This window comes from Budorcas taxicolor, chromosome 16 (assembly GCF_023091745.1).
Source record: "Budorcas taxicolor isolate Tak-1 chromosome 16, Takin1.1, whole genome shotgun sequence".
Classification (NCBI taxonomy): Eukaryota; Metazoa; Chordata; class Mammalia; order Artiodactyla; family Bovidae; genus Budorcas; species Budorcas taxicolor.
Window position 1 is genome coordinate 79752212 of NC_068925.1, and position 21223 is coordinate 79773434.

At 48.3% G+C, this 21223-nt stretch overlaps 1 protein-coding gene across 1 annotated transcript in view; it reads left to right on the forward strand.

Annotated features, from left to right (window-relative positions):
* The window catches only part of NR5A2 (nuclear receptor subfamily 5 group A member 2), a 124458-nt gene that overhangs the window by 60722 nt on the left and 42513 nt on the right, over positions 1–21223 (forward strand). Inside the window, exons 6-7 of the mRNA XM_052654034.1 lie at positions 15486–15605; positions 21071–21218. Coding sequence (XP_052509994.1) covers positions 15486–15605; positions 21071–21218 — 268 coding nt within the window. The remainder of the gene's footprint in view (positions 1–15485; positions 15606–21070; positions 21219–21223) is intronic.

Consider the following 21223-nt stretch of genomic DNA (forward strand, 5'->3'; position numbering starts at 1 on the left):
GCCCAAGCCTTGCCCGAAATTCTAGGCATGTGCTAGCTTGGTGAACTCCCACCACAAGTTCAAAGTGTCAGCATTTATTAGAATCTGATGGGAGCTGGGGAGGGGCTAGGGGTAAGTCAGGAGCTTGGGATTAAATACATAGAGTACTTTTGTAAGATGGATCACCAACAAGGACCTACTGTATAGCACAGGGAACTCTGCTCAATATTCTGTGATAACCCATGTGAGAAAAGAGTCTGATAAAGAATGAATATATGTGTGTGTGTGACTGAATCGCTTTGCTATACGTCTGAAGCTAACACAACATTGTAAGTCAACTCTACTCCAATAAAATTGTTTAAAAAAGGAATTTGATGGATGCTGGAAGGCTCAGGAAGTTAAGTCTTTGCCCAGCCCTTCTCTGTGGGCCGCTGGTGGAATCTGGCTTTGCATCAGCCCTGACCGACCGCAAAGCTCTCACCCCTTGCCATCGGGTATATTTCCTTATACTGTATTTGTGGGCCCAAAACATTGGTTTGTGAGTATGTGTGTATTAGACTGTGTGTGCACACACATTCACACTTGGAGAGGGGTTGTCTGTTTCCTGGAAATCTGCAAAACTTTTTATTCAAGAGGTGGTGATTCCATCAGCACTGCCTCAGTCAGCCTGTTAGACGTGCTGCAGAGCCTGGGGAATCAGAGCCTGTGTCTTAAGAGCCCTGCTAACTAGGGGTGCCTTGGCGTTTGAGACACACAGGTGCTGCGTCTCCTGACCTCCAGAATGAGGATGACGTGAGGCCGCTAGGGGGTCTTCCTGCTTAGACATCCAGGAGCTTCAGTGAAAAAACGGAGAAAGGGGTGCTTCTTAGGAGAACATGCATTAAAAGCATGCATGTACGCTAGCTTGTCCGTAACCTCAGACAACCTGGACGAATTCCTCAAGGCCTAGTCTGTGCAGAGGATGCACCGTAATTTCTCACGGTCATCTTTGAGGTCTGCCTGCAGTGTGCTTGATTAAAAGCCGGCAAAGATGGAAGGGCCCCCTTGAAGAATGTGGTTTGTGGTGGAGTCTAATTTGCACCACCGGGCAAAGGTCATGGAGAGGAGCTCGTTAATGCAGTCGGGCCGGGACGAGATCCATCTCCATACTTCACCGTATTGATCTGGGCTCGTGGGCGTGCCCCTCCTTGAACTGATCAGCTCACGGGTTGTGTGGATGGCCAGCTTTCCGAGCTGAGGATCCTAGCAGGCCAAAAGGTGGATGGGCGAACACCCTCGTTTTTAGGTTTTCCATTGAGTGCCTAGGGACTCGTTTTTTATTTACTCAGAAAAAAAAAAAAAAGTAAGAGATGGGTAGCTTTTCTACTGTGAGGAGTTGTTTCTCTTCTGCAGTCTCTCTCAATCACGTGAGCCCAAAGGAGAGATTAGATGCATTTGAATATAGACAGATGGTTTGCTTTCAATCATAATGTGGATGTTAACAAACACAGCTCGTTTCTTCATTAAATGATACCTGCTCAGCGTGGTCATTAGGACCCAGGAGTCACCCCATCATGTTTCTTTTTGTCAAAAGTCACTGCCATTCCTGTATTCCTGTCACCGTCTAATTGCTGGAGCACTGAGGAAGCACTGGCTCGGTGGATCCAGCTCGTAAAACATTTATGTGACCTTTGTGTACGTCTTCCTGGAAGTAACGGGCCTTGGGAATTCTAGAAGTGCAGTAGCAAACATTTCCTTTTTCTTCTGAGTGTAGATTCCAGATTCAAGCTGGACGGGAACATGCTCAGCACTCTGCTAAGCCTCAGACCTGGTTTCCAAGAGACTCGCCCCGCCCCCAGGCCCCCTTACACCATCCTCGGGGTGACAGCCCCCTCAGAAGTTCCCCGGTCACCCGTGAACCCCTCCTTGCCCCAGCCCAGGGCCGAGCTCAGCAAGCAGCAGTCAGCTTCTCCTAGCCTCCATTTTGCTCATTTTCTAGCCAAATTTTGCTTTGGGAAAAAGAGTTAAGCCTGTATCTGAGGCAAGTAGACGGGTCAGATTTTTGTAACATGAAAATTACACCTCATTCTTGGCTAGGGATTTCTGAAAGGGACGTCTGTGAAATACCACTTTGAAACGGGTTTTTGTGTTGAAACTTCTTCACAGGCCAAGTCTCCTGTTCAGGCTTCTGTGAGATTCCCGTCTAAGGCACGTTCCCAACCCCACCTTTGTGAAGGCAGGCGGTCACCAGAAGGAACACTCTGCTCTGTGTTTTAATTTTTTATTTTAATTACTTTACAGCACTCTGTTGGTTTCTGCCATACATCACCACGAATCAGCCACAGGCACCCACAGGTCCCCTCTCTCTTAAACCCCCTTCCCCGTCCCTCCCCTGGAGGGTGGCGCACAGCGCTGGCTTCGCGTTCCCTCTGTGCATGTGAGCCAAGTCGCATCAGTCCTGTCCAGCTCTTTGGGACCCTATGGACTGTAGCCCGCCAGGCTCCTTCACCTGCATCGTACGGCAGGTTCCCCCCGGCTCTCTGTTTTACGTATGGTGATGTATATGTTTCCATTACTGGAGGAAACACAGGCAGTGTCTCAGATCATCCCACCCTCTCCTCCCTCTCTGTGTCTGCATCTCCATTGCTGCCCTGTAGAAAGGTTCATCAGTACCAGCTTTCTAGATTCCAAGAGTGCATGCGTGCTAAGCCGCTTCAGTTCTGTCCGACTCTTTGCAACTCTGTGGACTGTAGCCCACCAGGCTCCCCTGCCCGTGGGATTCTCCAGGCAAGAATCCTGGAGTGGGTTGCCATGCCGTCCTCCAGGGGATCTTCCCCACCCAGGGGTGGAACCTGAATCTCTGTGTCTCCTGCACTGGCAGGCAGATTCTTTACCACTGCGTCACCTGGGAAGCCCTCTAGACCCCATAGATATGTGCAAATAAATAATATTGGTCTTTCTCCTGCTGACTTGCTTCACTTTGTTTGAGCTCCTTCTGAGCAGTTGAAAGAGCGAGGAGACCCCAGGGTGCTCCATCTGATTGTCCCGTCCCTTCTGCAGTTCAGACACGGCTGAGTCGGGCCCCGGGGAGCTGGGATGGGGATGGGCCTGCCCACCGTGTGGCCTGACTGGGTCCTGTGTCGGTGAAGCTTCTGAGCCCTCTAGCCGAGGAGTGAGTTAGGATTGTTCGGTATCTTCTAGGTTCTGAATCATAGTCGAGGAAAAATTGTTAAATTTTTTTTGCAGGGAAAAGTCCTAATTGGTCATAAAGACATAATGGGAAAAGTCCTGCATGTCACAGCTGGAAGGCCTATGCTTTCTATTAATAACTCGTGAGCAGTGGCCAACATCGCTAAGACAGGCCAAAGGAATGGGAAACGTGTTGTAAGGCCCGCCCTCCTGATACAGGTGCAGAGAGCTCTTGATGCTGCTGCTAAAAATCTCACTTCTGTGAATATAATTCCAAATACCATTACTGTGCAGCTTCGTAGGATGTCTTCCCCTTTTAACTAAAAAAATGTTCGAAACCAGTGCGGATCCAACGTTGGGAAACAGTGTTTAAATGATGCTGATGTCCTTCATGGTTACTCTGGGCCCTTCAGGGGGTTGAGGAGTCCTGGGCCCTCCTCCCCCGCCAAGCTGGAGGACGGAGTTTTGTGGTGACTCAGCTTGCCTCCGGGTCCTCTGGGGCTGAGGCTGGACCACGCAGGGGCTACTGGGCCTTTCAGTGGTGGCCCCGCGGTACTGGGAAGCCGGTGCATCACTGTAAAGGTGCAGGCTGAGAGGTTTGAGGGAGGTGAGCCCTGGTGCTGCCCCGGGGACACAGCCCGGAAAGGTCGTCCCCACAGACAGCTGGCCGGGGCCACTCACTCTGTCCTGACCCAGGGGACACATCCTCTGAGGTCAGATGGGGGCTGCTAGGGGAAAGGGGTCAAATTAAGTTCTTATTTGCCTGAGTGTCTGAAGAGGAAAACACGGGTAACGGTTGGCATCGCCGTTCAGTCGCTCCGCCGTGCCTGACTCCTAACCGCAGCGTGCCAGACTCCCCTGTCCACTCGTCTCCTGGAGTTTGCTCCACTTCATGGCCGTTAAGTCGATGATGTCAGACCGTCATTTGTGGATTTTCAAAAACGTGAAGAGAGGACGCTCTTTTTTTCCCCCTCGGCCCCTTTTTCCTCTTGGGTCTACTTTACCCAGAAGAACCACACCCTTATTTCCACTGGGGGCACAGGACAGACACCCCTTGGGATTAAGGAAATGCCAGGCCTTAGCTCTCCTTCCATTCAAGTTACCTTCATAGTCTTTCCATGGAAATAAGAAAGAACTCCTGTCTAGATTTTATGTCCAGATAAAAACTCCAGGCTTCTGTCATTGGGTGACTATGTTTTTGTATATTTCCAAAGGACTTTTTTTTTTTTTTCTTAAATCAGCCTTTTTTAACATCTGAAATAGAGAAATTATGTTACCTTTAGTGTGTTTCCCTGCAGGAAATAAATTGAGGCAATTTATATTCTAAAAAATAATAAAAACTTTTAGAGAAAAAAAGACTCGCTTTTAAGTCCTGTATGAAGAAGGCTCAGTGACAGGGCGCGGGACCCCATTTCTGGCCCCCGAGTCAGCTTCTGTGAACCACAGCCCACCCAGACAGAGCCGCTCTGTAAAAATGAAGTCTTTGAACTAAAGGGCCCTTTCGGTGCTGGTCAAGTAAGCATTAACTAAGCAAAGCAAAAGTGATTTACCTCAAAATAATCATCCCACACTTTAGAGCTCACCCTTTGACTCCTGGAGTTTTGTTTTGTTTTTAACTGTTTATTTTGTATCGGGCCTAGCTGATTAACAATGCTGTGTTAGTTTCAGGGGAACAGCAAGGGACTCAGCCACATCACTACATTTGTATCAATCTCTTCCGAACTCCCCTCCCACCCAGGCTGCCACATGACGCTGAGCAGAGTTCCCTGTGCCAGTCAGTAGGACCTCGTTGGTTATCCATTGTAAATGCAGCAGTGTGTCCATGTCCATCCCGAACTCCCTGAACTATCCCTGCCCCCCACCCCCCATCCTTCCCCCTGGCAACCATAACTTCATTTAGGTCTGGGAGTCTGTGTGTTGCAAGTAAGTTCCTTTTAGATTCCACATACAAGGCGTGTCGGGATGTCTCTCCTTCCCTGACTTGCTTCACTCAGCATGACAATCTCTAGGTCCATCCACGTTGCTGCAAGTGACATTATTTCATTCTTTTTAATTTCTCAGTAATATTCAATGGAACTGAACACTCACTGTATGTACGTACCATGTCTTCTTTCTCCATCCCTCTGTCGACGGAAGTTTAGGTTTCTTCCATGTCCAGGCTGTTGTAAACAGTGCTGCAGATAACACTGGAGTGCATGTACCCTTTTGGACCATGTTTTGCTGTGGATATATGTCCAGGACTGGGGTGGCAGGACCCTATGGTAGCTCTATTTTTAGGTTTTTGAGGACCCTCCATACCATTCTCCATAGTGGCTGTACCAATTTACATTCCCACCAACAGTGTAGGAGGAATCTTAAGAAAGGCTACAAATGAACTTGTCTACAAAACAGAAATAGAGTTACAGACGTAGACTCTTGAGGGTTATTTTAGTGGTTACCAGCGCTCTGACATATTTCTGGGCGTCTCTGAAGGCACAGGTTCACATACCTCAGCCCTGCCACCTTAAGAGGGGAGCTGAATCATGGGAAGGGAGCAGATTCTCCTGTCTCACTGGGGAACTGGGTGGAGGGATTCTCCCAGCAGCCTTTGTGCCCAGTGAATTCCCATCATGGTCCCCAGGGACCTCTCCTTTGCCTCTGCCTTAATTTCAATTGTATTTTTGGTGAGTGATATTTAGGCCACTTGGGTTCTTTCCTCCTTTCTTTGGCGAAAAGCCTGATTGAAGCAGCCAGCCAAAAAAGGACCCAAGGTCATTTTTTAGCTCTAAGAACTTTTTTTTTTCCTTCTGACTTTGAAACGCAGTCTACAGAGGGGAAGCTGCATCCCCAGACCTTAAGGGCGTCACAGAGCTTGCATCTTTCTTCTCCACCTGGTGTCCCAAGAACTCCAGCAGGGAGTCCATTTCATGGGGCGCAGGGCAGCCAAAACCTTCCCTCACTTATGCCTAAACCGCTGTTGTCCAGACAGTGAGCCACTGCTTCCCCAGGATTCTCTGGCTGGTGTCATTATTGTCTTTAAGGCGGTGTCTGGGAAATGAAGATTACAATCTTAATCTTGTTGCCCTATTCTGAAAATGACCATCGAATTCACAGATGCCTTCCGGCCTTTCCAACCAGGCTTAAAGGGCTTTGTCCTCATGGCTGGACCATCCGCCTGGTCGGACATGTGAGAAACGTTACCCTAATTGTACAAGAGGAGAATTCTAAACAAGACAGGAAACAGGCAGTGGTCATAAATGAAACAATACCTGCTAGCAGAAAGCACTGGAAAATACTTCACATTAATCGGCTTTAAAAGATTTCTCATTCATCAACATTTCCCATCACCTGAAACTTTTCCTTCGTACTTCATTTAACACCTCTTATATTTAGCCTTCCTTTATTTCGTTAGATTGAGATTTACCTACTATTAGCCTGCAGTGTGCCAGCCGCCCAGCTGGGCACACTTGTGTTTCATCTCATTTAACAAAAACAGTGGCTTGTGGGAACAGTTGAGGTTGAAGGAATCTGAATTCTTTGCCCAAAGTTACATGGTGAGGAACCCAGAAGCAAGGCAGGAACCCAGGGTTCCGAGCTTTAAAGCCCAAATGTTCCCTTCACAATGTCACATGGTCCTGAACCAGGCGATAAATGGGCTTCCCTTGTGGCTCAGCTGGTAAGGAATCTGCCTGCATTGTGGGAGACCTGGGTTCCATCCCTGGTTTGGGAAGATCCCCTGGAGATGGGGAAGGCTAACCCACTGCAGTATTCTGGCCTGGAGAATTCCATGGACAAAGTCCGTAGGGTTGCAGAGTCGGACACGACTGAGCGACTTTCACTTTGACTTTCCCTCCTTTTCCGGAGTGTCCCAGTTTATCTTTGGAAGTCAAGCCATCAAAAAGTCATGTTCTAGCATCAGATTGACACAGCTCCCCCTTGGCGTCGCCAGCAGCTTTACCGGCAGCTTCACTGACTGAAGCCCAGTGCTGTCTGTGGCCGGGATGCTGTCCTTGGCTGGCTTGCATGCCATCGAGAGTCCTGCTGTGAAGACGCACACGAGACTTCTCTCGGGAGCCCAGCACTAGGGAAGCCGTGCCAGGCGGCATGTGTCCGCAGTCCGAGTCAGGGTGCCGCTCGGGCGACAGGACCCCACTGTGGCCCCTCCCCGCCTGGGACAGCTGGTTTGGGGACCGACGCTGTCCTTGGCTTCGACTTCTCCTCCCTCTATTTTCCCTTAGTCTCCACTTTTTCATTTCTGTCCTCGTCCGTCTTTTACTCTATTCACTTAGAAACTGCTTCAGAAGTTTTTAAGGTTGTTGCATTTTATTTTATTGTTTATTTTGTTTTATTCTATATTGGGTAGAAGGAATGGCAACCCGCTCCAGTATTCTTGCCTGGAAAATCCCGTGGGCAGAGGAGCCTGGCGTGCTGCAGTCCAAGGGGTCACAAAGAGTCGGACGTGACTGAGCACAACAACACAGTTGATTTATAATTTTGTGTTAGTTTCAGGGGTGCAGAAAAATGCGTTCAGTTCAGTTCAGTGGCGCAGTCGTGTCCGACTCTTTGTGACCCCATGGACTGCAGCTCGCCAGGTCTAACTGTCCATCACCAACTCCTGGAGTTCACTCAGACTCTTGTCCATTGAGTTACCATTCTGTTTGAAAGAAATAGCTAGACTGTATTATGTTGTCTGTTGATGAATAGATCTCAAGTGATATTTCACGCTCACATACATTATGCATCTTTTCCCTCCAAACCTCACATATGTCTCTCACTCACTACCTCGTACGTACACAAATAAAAAGGTGGCACTGAATATCTGGTGTTAGCACCTCTTTCAGTAAAAGAATTTTCCCTGGCAGTCCAGTGGTTAAGACTGCGCCGTCCAGTGCAGCAGCTGTGGGTTCAATCCTGGGTTAGGGTGCTAAGATCCGGCATCCCTTGTGGCCACAATCAAAGCGTAGAACAGAAGAAATATTGTAACAAATTCAATGAAGTCTTTAAAAATGTAATCTTTTAAAAAGATTACAAAGAAAAGAAAAGTATTGACTTCAGCATTCCTGAGAATTAATGTGTACCAGGAACCTGAATACTTTTGATAAATGAAGCAATTTCGGAAGCATCTGCCTTTGAAATGGATTTTGTTTGTCTGTCTGTTTGGGTGGAAAGCGTGCAGCAGAAGTCGCAGGATCCCTCATCTCCAAACCGAGGATTTGCTGAGCCTGCTGCGCTGGCTCGTGATGGCCGCAGGCGCCGCCTCTTGCGTCCGGGGCTCAGGGTGGTCCCCTTAAGGGTTCTGGAGGCCTCGGGCCCCTGATGCATCTCCTGCCCCTGGATTGAGGCGTTCGAGATGTAGATCGAGGGCTGGTCTGCTGAATTTTCTACCTCCCTCCTCTGCGGACAGCTGGCACGTTCGCTTCCCAGCTCTTCCCCCCCAGCGTGTGGAGGTGGCCCATGTCCCCAGAGGTCGAGGCTGCCAGCTGTTGGGCAGCCACTCGACCCCTCAGTTCCTGGATGGCAGGGCCAGTGGGCACACTGATCAGTGGTGCCCATTCCCCAAGCACTGGTCAGGGAGGTCTGCTTTGGGAGAGGTCCTCGGAGGGGAATCTAGGGAATGTGGAAGAGTCTTGTGTCTGAAGGAATAGCCTGACTGCAATAGATTGTTCTAGTGACTGTGTATGTGATGAACTGAGGGCTTCCCAGGTGGCTCAGACAGTAAAGAATCTGTCTGTAATACGGGAGACCCAGGTCCGATCCCTGGGTTGGAAAGATCTGGAGAAGGAAATGGCAACCCCGTGCCAGGATTCTTGCCTGGAAAATTCCAAGAAGAGAAGAGCCTGGCAGGCTGCAGTCCACAGGGCTGCAGAGAGTTGGACAGGACTCACCGACCAACACCTTTCATGTGATGAATTACTTGACAAAGAAGCCCGGACCTGGGTCCTGATTTCCATGGAGCCTTGGTCGGGACCTGCATGGAAGGGACTTGAGGGGAATGGAAGCAAGAGGCAGATACCGCGCAGTCAAACCCTTCTGCCTCCTGCTTCCCTCTCCGGGAGGAGAGTTTCGATCCCAAGGGGAGAAAAAAAATCCTTTGTTGCTTTGGTGGAGAAACGTAGAAAGGGGCAGAAGAGCTGAGGCCCGGGGCTGAGTGTCGCCAGGTAAGCCCTTGTGCTGTGCGCCCGCGGCCACACGATCTAGCAAGCACATCCGAGAGTGACTTCAGTTGTCCTCCGAGAGAGAGAACTTCTGCTCGTAAATCGTTGGGTTTTGCAACAATTGACAGGGGAGCCTGACTGGCTGTTACTGCTCTTGTACAACATTGTTGTTAGTGCCTGTTTAATCATTGTTAATGTGAAATCATTTTTTCTTGGACTTTGTAGCAGTTTATTATAGAGGTTGCAGATAACCATCAGTGTTCTTTATAAAGACAGTAAAGGGGTCGAGTAGGTGTGTGTGTGTGTCTTGCCCAAAGCAGGTTCTCATTAAGAGTTGCTAAGTTGGTGCTGATTTGTTGGGGGGTTGATTTTCCTTTCCCTGCTTCTGAATATTTCTTTATAAATGTCATCATTGTCACGAATGGAAGTCCACCTTCTGCGATTTTTTTCTTTTGTCCAGAAATAATAGCTGGATGTTATTAATAATGATTCTGAAAAATCTTTTTTTTTAAAGATAATAAGTGGTTTATTATTGACTTAATATATATAATAATTGAAAGTCGCTCAGTCATGTCCAACTCTTCGTGACTCCATGGACTATACAGTCCATAGAATTCTCCAGGCCAGAATACTGGAGTGGGTAGCCTTTCCCTTCTCCAGCGGATCTTGCCAACCCAGGGATTGAACCCAGGTCTCCCGCACTGCAGGCGAATTCTTTACCAGCTGAGCCACCAGGGAAGCCCAATATAAATAATAAGTGGTTTATTATTGACTTATATAGCAGAAAATAGGTTAAGACATGTTGCAGTCATCGTAATGAACTTTTTAACTTTTTATTTTGTATTGGAGTACAACAGTGTTGTGATAGTTTCAGGTGGACAGAGGAGCAACTCAACCCCACACACATGTACCCGTTCTTCCCCAGACTCCCCTCCCATCCAGGCTGCCACATGACACTGGGCAGAGTTCCCTGTGCCATGCAGTAGGCCCTTGTTGGTTGGTTATCCATTTTAAATATAGCAGTGTATACGTGTCATCTTTAGAGTCGTCACACTAGTTCTTAAATATTTTGTTCCTTAGAATCATCACACTACTTAAATATTTTGTTCCGAGTTGTTTTAATAGAATCTACTGAGAAAAAAGAAGGCATACTATTAAATGATCCTACAACATTAAGACCTGCTTAAACACACTGTTCTCCTAAGCTTCCCGAGCCCCTGGGAGTCCCCCCAAGAAAGAAGCAGGGTTGGGTTTGGGGGAGAACGGATACATGTGTGTGTATGGCTGAGCCCCTTCAGAGCTCACCTGAAGCTATCACAGTATTGTTAAGCGGCTCTGCCCCAGTACAAAATAAAGAGTTTGAATTAAAAGAGAAAGAAGCAGCGTGAAGCGGCCCCAGCGTCTGGTACACATGGGGCTATAATAACAGACGGACCCTTCCCATGCTTCTTGCAGTGTGACTTCCTTGAAGGCAGGGTGTGACCTGGTCACCTCCGTTTGTCCCCCGAGTCTCTAGTACGAGGCCTGGTACGCACCAGCTTTAATGATCAGAAATGGGAAATGGGTTTTCGTCTACTTGCAGTTACCGACCCACGTCAGTTGAACGTTTTCCTAAAAATGCCTTTCTTGAAGCTGCCGCACAGTGACTCGTGACGTCGATTTTCAAATAAAGGCCCCTGGGGGAGGGAACGTGGACTCACAGTTCCGTGGCCAGACGGTGAGAAGATAAAGGGGGAGGGGGCATCAGAGAGGCTCTGGTAAGTTCCGTGTGGGCTTGAGAAAGATCCACACATTTTTCTTCTTCTAATTGTTTGCCAGCCTCACTGCACTTATGAGAAAGCACAGGTTTCTAATGATTAACCTCCTGGGTTGTGGGGAGGGGTGCGGGCAACCCCGTGAGGCCTGCGCTCGTTCACACGCTCATCTATAATGTCAGCCTGAGTCGTTGCCCGCGGAGCAGCCAGGCTTCTGAGATAAGCCCTCCCTTTTATTACAGCTGATAACGCAGGATCGTGTGAAGTGGCATTGCCAGCTAGCGAGAGGCTCTGATGTGTCCTGGAAGTTATAGTCCGTTCGTCCACCCGAAAGTGTTAACAGCGTGAATACCCAGAGAACTGACTCGAAAGGAGGAGATAGTTTTTCTCCTTCCCACCCCACCCCCCCTCCACTGTATCACCTGTAAGCTTGCTTTCTAAAGAGAAGTTATCTTTGGAATTGCCACCATCTCTTATCTGGAGATAAAGAAGGAGTTGGTCGTCGTATTTGCCTTGTCCTTTCATTCAAAGAGCTGCGTACAAACTAGGACATGCAAAGCCCAGGGAAGTTGCATACTCACCAATTTCAAGATAACATAAAATATCATCTAATCAATTATGGAAATACTGAAATGGGGTGTCGGCCTGGAAAGCCTCCTCAGAGAGCCTTAAAACAAGGGATCAGTTGCCTGAGAGGGGTGTTAAAATTACAATTAGTCAAGAAGTCTTTACCGAGCGCCAGCTGTGGGTCCAGACCCGCCAGCCCGCGTGTGGGGTCATCTGAGTGTTCGAGGGCCCTGCCCTCCACGAGCCCCTGAGTAGTGGCTCTGTCTGTTGTCGAGTGCCAGGGACACAGGCCGCAGGCAGGCACTTACGGGAGGGAAAGTACCTCCATCAGTCACGTGTTCCTCCGTTTATCTCACGAGCATTTCTGCCGAGGCGGCGCAGGGACCCCCAAGAGCTGCTGCTTCCGGGCACCCCCGGGTAAAAAGCGGGGAGACAGGTAAACAAGCACAGCACTTGGTGGAATCAGAAGAAATGACGACATGAACAGCACCGAGTACAGAGCCGAAGATGAGTACTAGCATGAGAGATCGGCGTGCTCGGCTGCACTCGTTGTTGCAGCTCCCAAGCAAGCTGTGCTTAGTTGCTCAGTTATTTCGGACTCTTTGCAGCCCCATGGACTGTAGCCCTGCAGGCTCCTCTGTCCACGGGATTTTCCAGGCAAGAATACTGGAGTGGGTTGCCATTTCCTCCTCCAGGTCTGAAGAAGCTGAGGACCCAGAAAATAGATTTCCAAAGCCAGTCTGTCTCCTTCCTGCCTGTGGATGTGGGCAGGGGTGGACGTGAAGACAATCCCACGCCTTCTAGTGCGAGCTGTGCTCAGAGACCTGCCAGGTGGGTTTGCATCAGCTGCTGTCCCAGCCCAACCTGTACTCAGAGCGCCCAAGGTTTCCTGTGAAGCAGGGTCTGAGCTTCTGCTCTCACGAGCCCACGCACCAGTGTTGCTGAGCGTTCTTCCCGCAGAGGAGTCATTGCCACAAGTGGGGGCCTGCTTCTGCCTCGTTCACCATTACAGCCCAGACGTGACACTTACTCCCAACCAGCAAGTGGCTCTTCACATCTGTTTATTCAAGGAGTGCAATCCTCTTGGTCAGAGCTGACTCACTAGCTCAGATCATTTCTGATGGAGATGTTTCTGGGTCTGTTTTCCTGATCACAAAGTAGCCTCAATCTCTGCAGCTGCCTTTTTCCGTCTAAACAGGGTCAGTGTGGTCTTCCAGACGGGAGCCTCATGTTTGACACTGTTTCTTCATTAATGTACTGTCTCACACTTTATTCACTCCATCCTCGTGACAAGAGCTATCTCGTGTATTTTTAGGTGAGAAGATAAGGGTGAGAGAACTAAGTGGCTTGGCCAAGCCCTTGGAGCTGGAAAGCGCACAGCTGTGCCCGGAATCCTTGATTTAGTCTAAGTTCAGGGCTGGCTTGACCACATTCACCGTTTCCTAGACTCGCGGAAATAGTCAGTTCTTTGGAAGGAATGATGCTAAAGCTGAAGCTCCAGTACTTTGGCCACCTCATGTGAAGAGTTGACTCACTGGAAAAGACTCTGATGCTGGGAGGGATTGGGGGCAGGAGGAGAAGGAGACGACAGAGAATGAGATGGCTGGATGGCATCAGTGACCCGATGGACATGAGTTTGAGTGAACTCTGGGAGTTGGTGATGACAGGGAGGCCTGGCGTGCTGCGATTCATGGGGTCGCAAAGAGTCGGACACGACTGAGCGACTGAACTGAACTGAAGCTTATATCATTGGATAAGACCCTAATGCTGGGAAGCTTTGAAGGCAGGAGGAGAAGAGGGTGACAGAGGAGGACGAGATGGTTGGGTGGTATCACCAGCTCAATGGACATGAGCTTGCGCCAACTCCGGGAGTTTGTGAAGGACAGGGAGGCCTGGCGTGCTGCAGTCCACGCAATTGCAAAGAGTCAGACAAGACTTAGAGAGAGAACAACAGCAAGCTCGTATCACTGCTAATGTGTGAGTGAAAACTCCCTAAGAATCCCCAACTATCCAAATCTCATTGAATACGCACTTAAAAATGAGTTTGTTAAAAGTGAGTTAAATTAATTTGAAAAAAAAATGGATTAGAAAATTCTAGCACTTTTTTAAAAAATTGAGTATGGTTGATTTACAATGTTGTGTTTAGTTCCAGGTGTATAGCAAACTGATGCAATTACATACATTGATATATATTTTTTCAGATATTTTCTATTATAGGTTGTTAAAGATATTGAATATTGTTCTCTGTGTTGCACAGTAAATCCTTGTTGCTTATTTATTCTATATGTGGTGGTTTAGTTGCTAAGTTGTGTCTGACTCTTGCAACTCCATGGACAGAGGAGCCAAGCAAGAATACTGGAGTGGCTTGTCATTTTCTTCTCCAGGGGTTCTTTCGAACCCGGGTCTCCTGCATTGCAGGCAGATTCTTTACCAACTGAGCTATGAGGGAAGCCCATTCTCTATGTAGTCGTGTGTAATATTAATCCCAAACTCCTCATTTATTCCTCCACCCCTCCCATTTTAGCTGTTACACCACATCTAAGTGTCAGGTGTCTATGTAAAAGCATGATGTATCAACATTCAGGCCCAATCAGATCTTTGGCTGGTTACAGTTGCAAAATGAAGAGAAGCTGTTACAAATAGTCCTGGCAATGGATCCGTGTGCCCTCCACGTCTGACGGTGGATGTGTGACTCGTGCCTGAATAGGTGTGTGAAGAATGCGGTCCCCTGGGAGGGGGGTGGCGTAGTGTGGCTGCAGCACTCACTGGGACTCAGCCCTCTGCACTTCACTCCCCACTGCTGGCGTGGGAGGGAGGTGCTGTTCTCGGCCCGTGTTTCAGATGCCGAAACTGAAGTGGAGGTAGTTTGTGGGAGGATTGGCCAAATCTTAAAGCAAGTGCAGGGAGCATCAAGACTGGGCTTGGTGATTGTTCCAGTCAAGGTCTAGCGTGATGTGGACTAGCTGAGACTGAGGACAATGGCCCTGGGCCTCTAAATTCAAAAGTCACTTGAACTGTTGTGCTGATTGCTTTTCATATAAATCCTCACGGTTTGGCAGCTTGCTAGTGTGTGTGTGTGTGTGCTCGGCCACTCACTTGTGGCCGACTCTCTGAGGCCCCATGGACTGGGGCCCAGCAGGCTCCTCTGTCCATGGAATTCTCCAGGCAAGAATCCTGGAGTGGGTTGCCATTCCCTTCTCTAGGGGATCTTCCTCGCCCAGGGATCAAACCTGCCCTGTAGCAGATTCTTTACCACTGAGCCACCTGGCAATTCCTGACTTGCTAATATCCATACACTGTTTCAGCTTGGGCCCAGTGTATTAGCCTCTGGACAGGTATGCAAGCCTGGGCTATGTGAGTCATTCTTCTTTTCTTTCGTATCTTATTCTTATTTTGGCTGTGCTGGGTCTTCACTGTGATGTGCAGGCTTTCTCCCCGAGGCATATGGATCTTAGTTTCTGGATCAGGGATGGAACCCAACTTGCCTGCATTGGAAGGCAGAGTCTTAACCGCTGGACTGCCAGGGAAGTCCCTATCCGGGGTCATTCTAGTGGGGTCCGCTGAGGACTGTCTGAGGCGCCTGTCCCTCCCACGAGCAAACGCTAATAGATGTACTCGTGACAAGTAGACCCATCTGATGGAGTACCTTTTCCTAGCAGCTCATTGATTACAGATACTTTGCTTAAGTATTTCTCTGTGGCCTGAAATGTATTTGTCCAAATGCAAAGAATGACTTTCAGGAGGGAGGGTGTGAATTCATCTGGTGACCGTTGGTGGTTTTCCAGGCTAATATGGTAGGTTCTCTTGTGGGGGAAAAAAAAAACATGCAAAATAAAAAATAGTAGTGAGTTACAGAGTCATTTTTTTTCCATTTCTTTTACAGGTGGATGACCAAATGAAGCTGCTTCAGAACTGCTGGAGTGAGCTCTTAATTCTCGACCACATTTACCGACAAGTGGTTCACGGAAAGGAGGGCTCCATCTTCCTGGTTACTGGGCAACAAGTGAGTGTAGACGCCAGAAGGAAAAAAGAAGTGTCTTTTTATTAAGCATGTGCAGGATGGCAGGGATTCAACTAGGTCAGAAGCTCTTTTTCACTTTGAAAGGGATATATATTGGCTGCATATAATTTAGAGACGCTGACTTGGGGCGCCCCTGTTCCTGCTCAGATGGTTACAGTGAAACTTGTCCCAGACCGCCCACCCCTGCCGGCCTGCTGGGGTTGCAAGTGGTGCTTTGAAGGGGGAAAACAATTGCTGAGTCAGGATTAGTGGTTGGTACCTTGGGTTTCTTCCCCAAGCTTCTGCATGAATCTATCACACTTGTTTGTTAGCTATTAAAAAAAAACAACAACACTTGGAAATGATGAAATCTTGGTATTTTGGAGTCATGTTGGTGGAAGAGACTGATTCAGATACTGTATGCCAACCATCTGTATCTCTGGCCTAAGGGCAAGCAAGTGAGAAGGAAAGGCAGTGTTCATTTTCAAGAGTCGGTCACTGTCTCCCCCCGCTCCACCTTTATTTTTTTCTTCTTTTTAATTGGTGTGTGACTGCTTTACACGCCTGCGTTAGCTTCTTCTGTATAGGGAAGTGAGTCCGCTGTGTGTGCGTATCCACCCCCCCTCGTAGGTGCCCCCCACCCCGCCATGGGGCCGGCCCACCCCTCTCGGTCGTCACGGGCGCCGAGCTGAGCCCCCTGAGCTCTGCAGCCGCTTCCCACTAGCCATCCGTTTTGCACAGGTGGGTGTGTGCATGTCAGTCCTACTCGCTCGGCTCGTCCCCCTCTCCCCTAGCCAGTCATTATCGAAAAGGAAGATGGAAACAGGAAGTCGCCGTGAGCTCCTGCTCCTTTATGAATGGGTATTTGTTTGGTCCACAAGTATCCTGCAGGGTCCCTCGGTCACTGTCCTGTGGCTTTGCATATATTAGTGACCAAAACAGCAAAGTACTCAAACGATAAAGGGGATTAACGCTTTAGCAGGAGAAGCTGACAGTAATCAATAATCCTAATAAATGTGAAAAGTCAAAGTGCTATTGAGTTAAAAGAAAAAAAGGGGACTGCCGTGTAAGGGGATCGGCGTCCTTCCCTGGTGTGCTGCTGTGTGACCCGTGGGTTGCAGTGTTAACGGGACAGGTTGGCTGAGCCTTATTCAGAAGGTGAGATTTGAGCAAAGCCTTGAGGGAAGAAAGACACCTGGCCTTCTGGACACCTGGGAGGAGAGAAAGTCTGCCTAGTGAACCTGATTCCAGGTTTACCGGGTTCTGGCCTGTCCCTCCTGGTTCTTGAACTCCGTTTTCTGTTCTCTGTGGGTTATTAAAATGGATGGGAGGGATGCAGAGACCCAATCGTCCGGGAGGCTGTTCCAGGCCTGTATTGAAGGTTGCTGCAGGCCTCAGGACTCAGGCACCGTGATCTTTTACATCCAACCATAAATGTTTATGTGCTGTGAAAGCCCGGCAGTGCATATTTGAAAGTGAAAGGCTGTTTCCACATCATTTGCTGAATTATAGATAAATCACATGTTCCTAATCAAGTTAAAGCAAGCACTGTCTCAGAGTTTTTGCAGATCGGATCAGCCACCATCACTGCCTGGCCCCTGCTTCCTGCACGGCTCCTGAGAAAAAGGCTTTCTAGAATCAAGCCTCAGTGGGCTTGACTTCCTGATCTTTTGAATTTCCGTTGAGCATTTCCAGCCTGTGACCCGGGTCTTTGGAAGAAGTGTACCCATTTTCACAGCCTCATCACAGCCTGCCTCCCAGCCCCCTCCCTCCCGGGCCCCACGGGAGCTCCATTAGAAGAACAAGACTCAGCCCACAAATTAATTTGATTTTGTCCTTCCGAGTTCCAGAAATCAAATGGGTTTGTGCCGTTCTTTCTCAGAGCACTTCCATTCCTGCTCTTAGAAATGCTCCTCATTTCACGTTTCATTTTGCGCTAAGTGCTGACCCTGGGTAAAGGCAATTACCATGTAAAAAGTAGAGAAAGTGCCCTCTTCCTCCGATTTTCCAGACCAAGAATGGTCAAGGAGTGGATGGCGTTTCTCGTGTTCAGGATCAATTATTACTGCTTCGTGTTTTGCCATCACAAGGGAACTTCTTACTTAACCCTGAAGTTAGCTATTTTAATGCTGTCTTTTCTTCTGGCTTCTCTAAGGGTACACTAAATAACCTTTTTAAGCCAAAAGGAAAAAAGTGATTGTCAGTAACATTAAGCATCGCCAAGTCAATTCTATACATCAGTATTTAGCATCTTGTCACTGTGATAAGAATCCATTTCTTTTCAGTATTTTTAAACCACATGCACACAAAACATATGGCTGAAAGTGCATATATGAAATAGCAACTGAGGATTTTGAAGTGATGCTGCTTTTAGTGTTTACATATTGTCGCTAATGAACAGCCGCTGTAACATTTTCCTATGGGAAGAGCCTGCTGGCACCTTTTTCATTATCTTCTGTTATTGCGTGTCGTATTAAAAAGACAGGCATCTTCCAGCATACAAGTCATCAAAAATTTCAGCTATCAGAACGGAAAGCAATTTAGCTAAAACTGTTGCTCCCTTTATGATGAGCAAAATTTATCCAAAGGGGACATCCACTTATAGTATTTCTTCAATATCTCCCTTGAATTTAATGGCACAAAGATTCCGGGTAAGGGAGTAATAAATTAATTTTACTAAGTACATAAAAGACAAGGCCAGCTGCTCCTGCGGTGAGCACAAACTCCACATTCGACAATGAAAATATAATTATGTTTGTAATAAAATGTAAAGAAGTTGCAGATCTGGGCGCTGTTTCAGGAATAAATCACTGCTCCTCCTTCAGAGCCGTGTGATTTGATAAATTATCCTTGAAGGAGAGGTTATCAGAGCCCCCACTTGCTGAGCATATTTGAGCTCGCGCATTAGCCTGTATATAAATATATAGCGATAAAGTTGCTGGTGTGCCAATTGATTTCCCGAAGTCTACCTCACTACAGAGTCGCGTGAAACCATTTCAGTTCCTTTCTCTTAGAATGTGTTTATGTTTCCAAGTATGAAATTCTGACAGTTGAACTTATTTTATACCTATCTGATCTATATACACCTCCCAAGTTTTAACTTACCCATCTCTTTAAAAAATGAATTTAGAGCCTTTCAGTTACAATGTACTTCATTTGCAACTATGAAGTTTTAGTTTTGTACCTTTCAGTTCAGTTCAGTTGGTCAGTCGTGTCCAACTCTTTTGCGACCCCATTAACAGCAGCACGCCAGGCCTCCCTGTCCATCACCAACTCCCAGAGTCCACCCAAACCCATGTCCATTGAGTCGGTGATGCCATCCAACCATCTCATCCTCTGTCATCCCCTTCTCCTCCTGCCTTCAATCTTTCCTGGCATGATGAGTCAAATGAGTCAGCTCTTCGCATCAGGTGGCCAAAGTATTGGAGTTTCAGCTTCAAAATCAGTCCTTGCAATGAACACCCAGGACTGATCTCCTTTGTAAGTTACTGCCTACCTATTAGAACCGCACACACAGCAGAACTGAATTAACCCCATCTTAATAATAGAAAAGAATCATGTGTTTAGCCCCTCGGTCGTGTCTGTGTCTTTACAGCCCTGTGGACTGCAGCCCACCAGCCTCCTCTGTCCATGGATTTCCCAGACAAGACTACTGGAGCGGGCCGCCATTCCCATGTCCAGTAGCAGCGTCTGTGGCCACTTTAGCACACTTGCCAGGTGCAGGGCTGACTAGTGACTTTTTTTTACTGTGTTACGTGCATTCTGAGCTGTAGTGACGATGCTTTGAGCTGGTGATTCCAACTTGGTAATGTCCCAGCTGTTCTCGTTTCTTAATGGTGGTGGGCGTGGATGGCCCCTTACTGGTATCCAGCGGAACGCCTCACTGAGAGGGGGGCCCGAAAGGATGGGGCCTTCCCGAGACTTCCACAGGCCCCGCCCTCCCTCCTGCTCTGCCCCGGGCCCCCCACCTCTGACCCTGGCTGCCATTCCCTGCTCTGCCTCACTTTGTCCCTGTAGGATTTATATTCTTCTCATTAGGAGGAGTAGGTGGACCCTGTACAGTCCCCGAGGGATTTGGAGCTGAGCCACCCCTGTTAAGTAAGAAGAACGTCCTTGGAGTTGGAAGTTCTCCTGTCGGGACCTGGTCCCGTGAAGGGTGGGGCATGCCTGGGCGTGCCCGGCGGGTGACCCTGCAGTGGCCGTGGCATCCTTCCACTGGGCCTCTGCCTCCGGCTCAGGCTTCAGGCCGCCTGTGTGCTGGCCCTTCCTTTCACACGGTCCGAGACAGAAGTCACAGGAGCACTTACAGCAGCTGACGTGTGAATTTAGGGGGAGAGGCGGGCACCTGGCCCAGGCGAGGAGGACGGTGTGGTGGGATGCGGGGCCTCCCGAGGACACGCATTGACTGGGGCTTTTTCATGCACAGTTGACTCTCTGTAAACTGATTGACACCTTTGGGGGCGTCGTCTTTCCACTGACTCATAATTTTTCCTCTCGAAAAAAGGTTTCTGTGCACCCAGTATTCTCTAGTTAAAGCTGAAAATTCAACTCATCATATTTACACACACACACACAAAATCCATTCTGCCTTATTTTTAATTGCAAATTCTCCTCGAGGGACTCGTTCTCCTGCTTAGGCGGCAGCCCTGTGCCTTCTCCTAGAGAAGCAAGCGCAGTCAATTATGGTAATGAAACGCCAATAAATATAAAAATTTAATGCAGTCTGCTCCGGGTGAGTGGCAGATGAGGACTTGCCTCCCAGACAAATTTGCTGCTGCTGCAAATATTAAATGCACCTAAAAGAATATCTGGTTGCCTGAGAGCCCGCCAGTGAAGAAAAGGATGGGGGCGGCAGGTACCAACTGGGCTCTGCCATTATGCCGTTAATTGCAGCAGCAAAGCCGGTTCCGCCATTGACAGCCACCCCAACATCTTAACTTGCTATTGTAGGTCGAACTTTTGGTGTCCTTGTGAATAGTCTGAGATGGATGCCTCTGCTGCTCCTTTTTTTTTTTTTTTTTCTTTTAACAGAGAAGAAAATAAGCCTTTTTTGTTTTCAAATCAAGAAATTATTCTTCTCATAAAGAAGATCGTTGTGTCTTTAGAGAGTGATGTGTTAATAATCGCGTTAGGGTAGCTAGTTGTTGTAGCTTTTTAGGAGGCAGACTCTTTGAGATCCCATGGACTGTAGCCCACCAGGCTCTTCCATCCATGGGATTCTCCAGGCAAGAATACTGGAGTGGGTTGCCATTTCCTCCTCTGGGGGATCTTCCCGACCCAGGAATTGAACCTGTGTTTCCCAAGTCGCCTGCAGTGGCAGGCAGATTCTTTACTGCTAAACCACCTGGGAAGCCCCATGTATGTGTATATATGTGTGTTTAAAGTCTCAATAAGTAGTAAATGTACCAGACTTGCCAGTTCCGCACCTGCAGTTTTTCCTACTAACACGCCGTGGTTCTGTGTTACAGGTAGACTATTCCGTCATAGCCTCACAGGCGGGGGCCACGCTCAACAACCTCATGAGCCATGCACAGGAATTGGTGGCAAAGCTTCGTTCTCTACAGTTTGATCAACGAGAGTTCGTGTGTCTGAAGTTCTTGGTGCTCTTCAGTTTAGGTAAG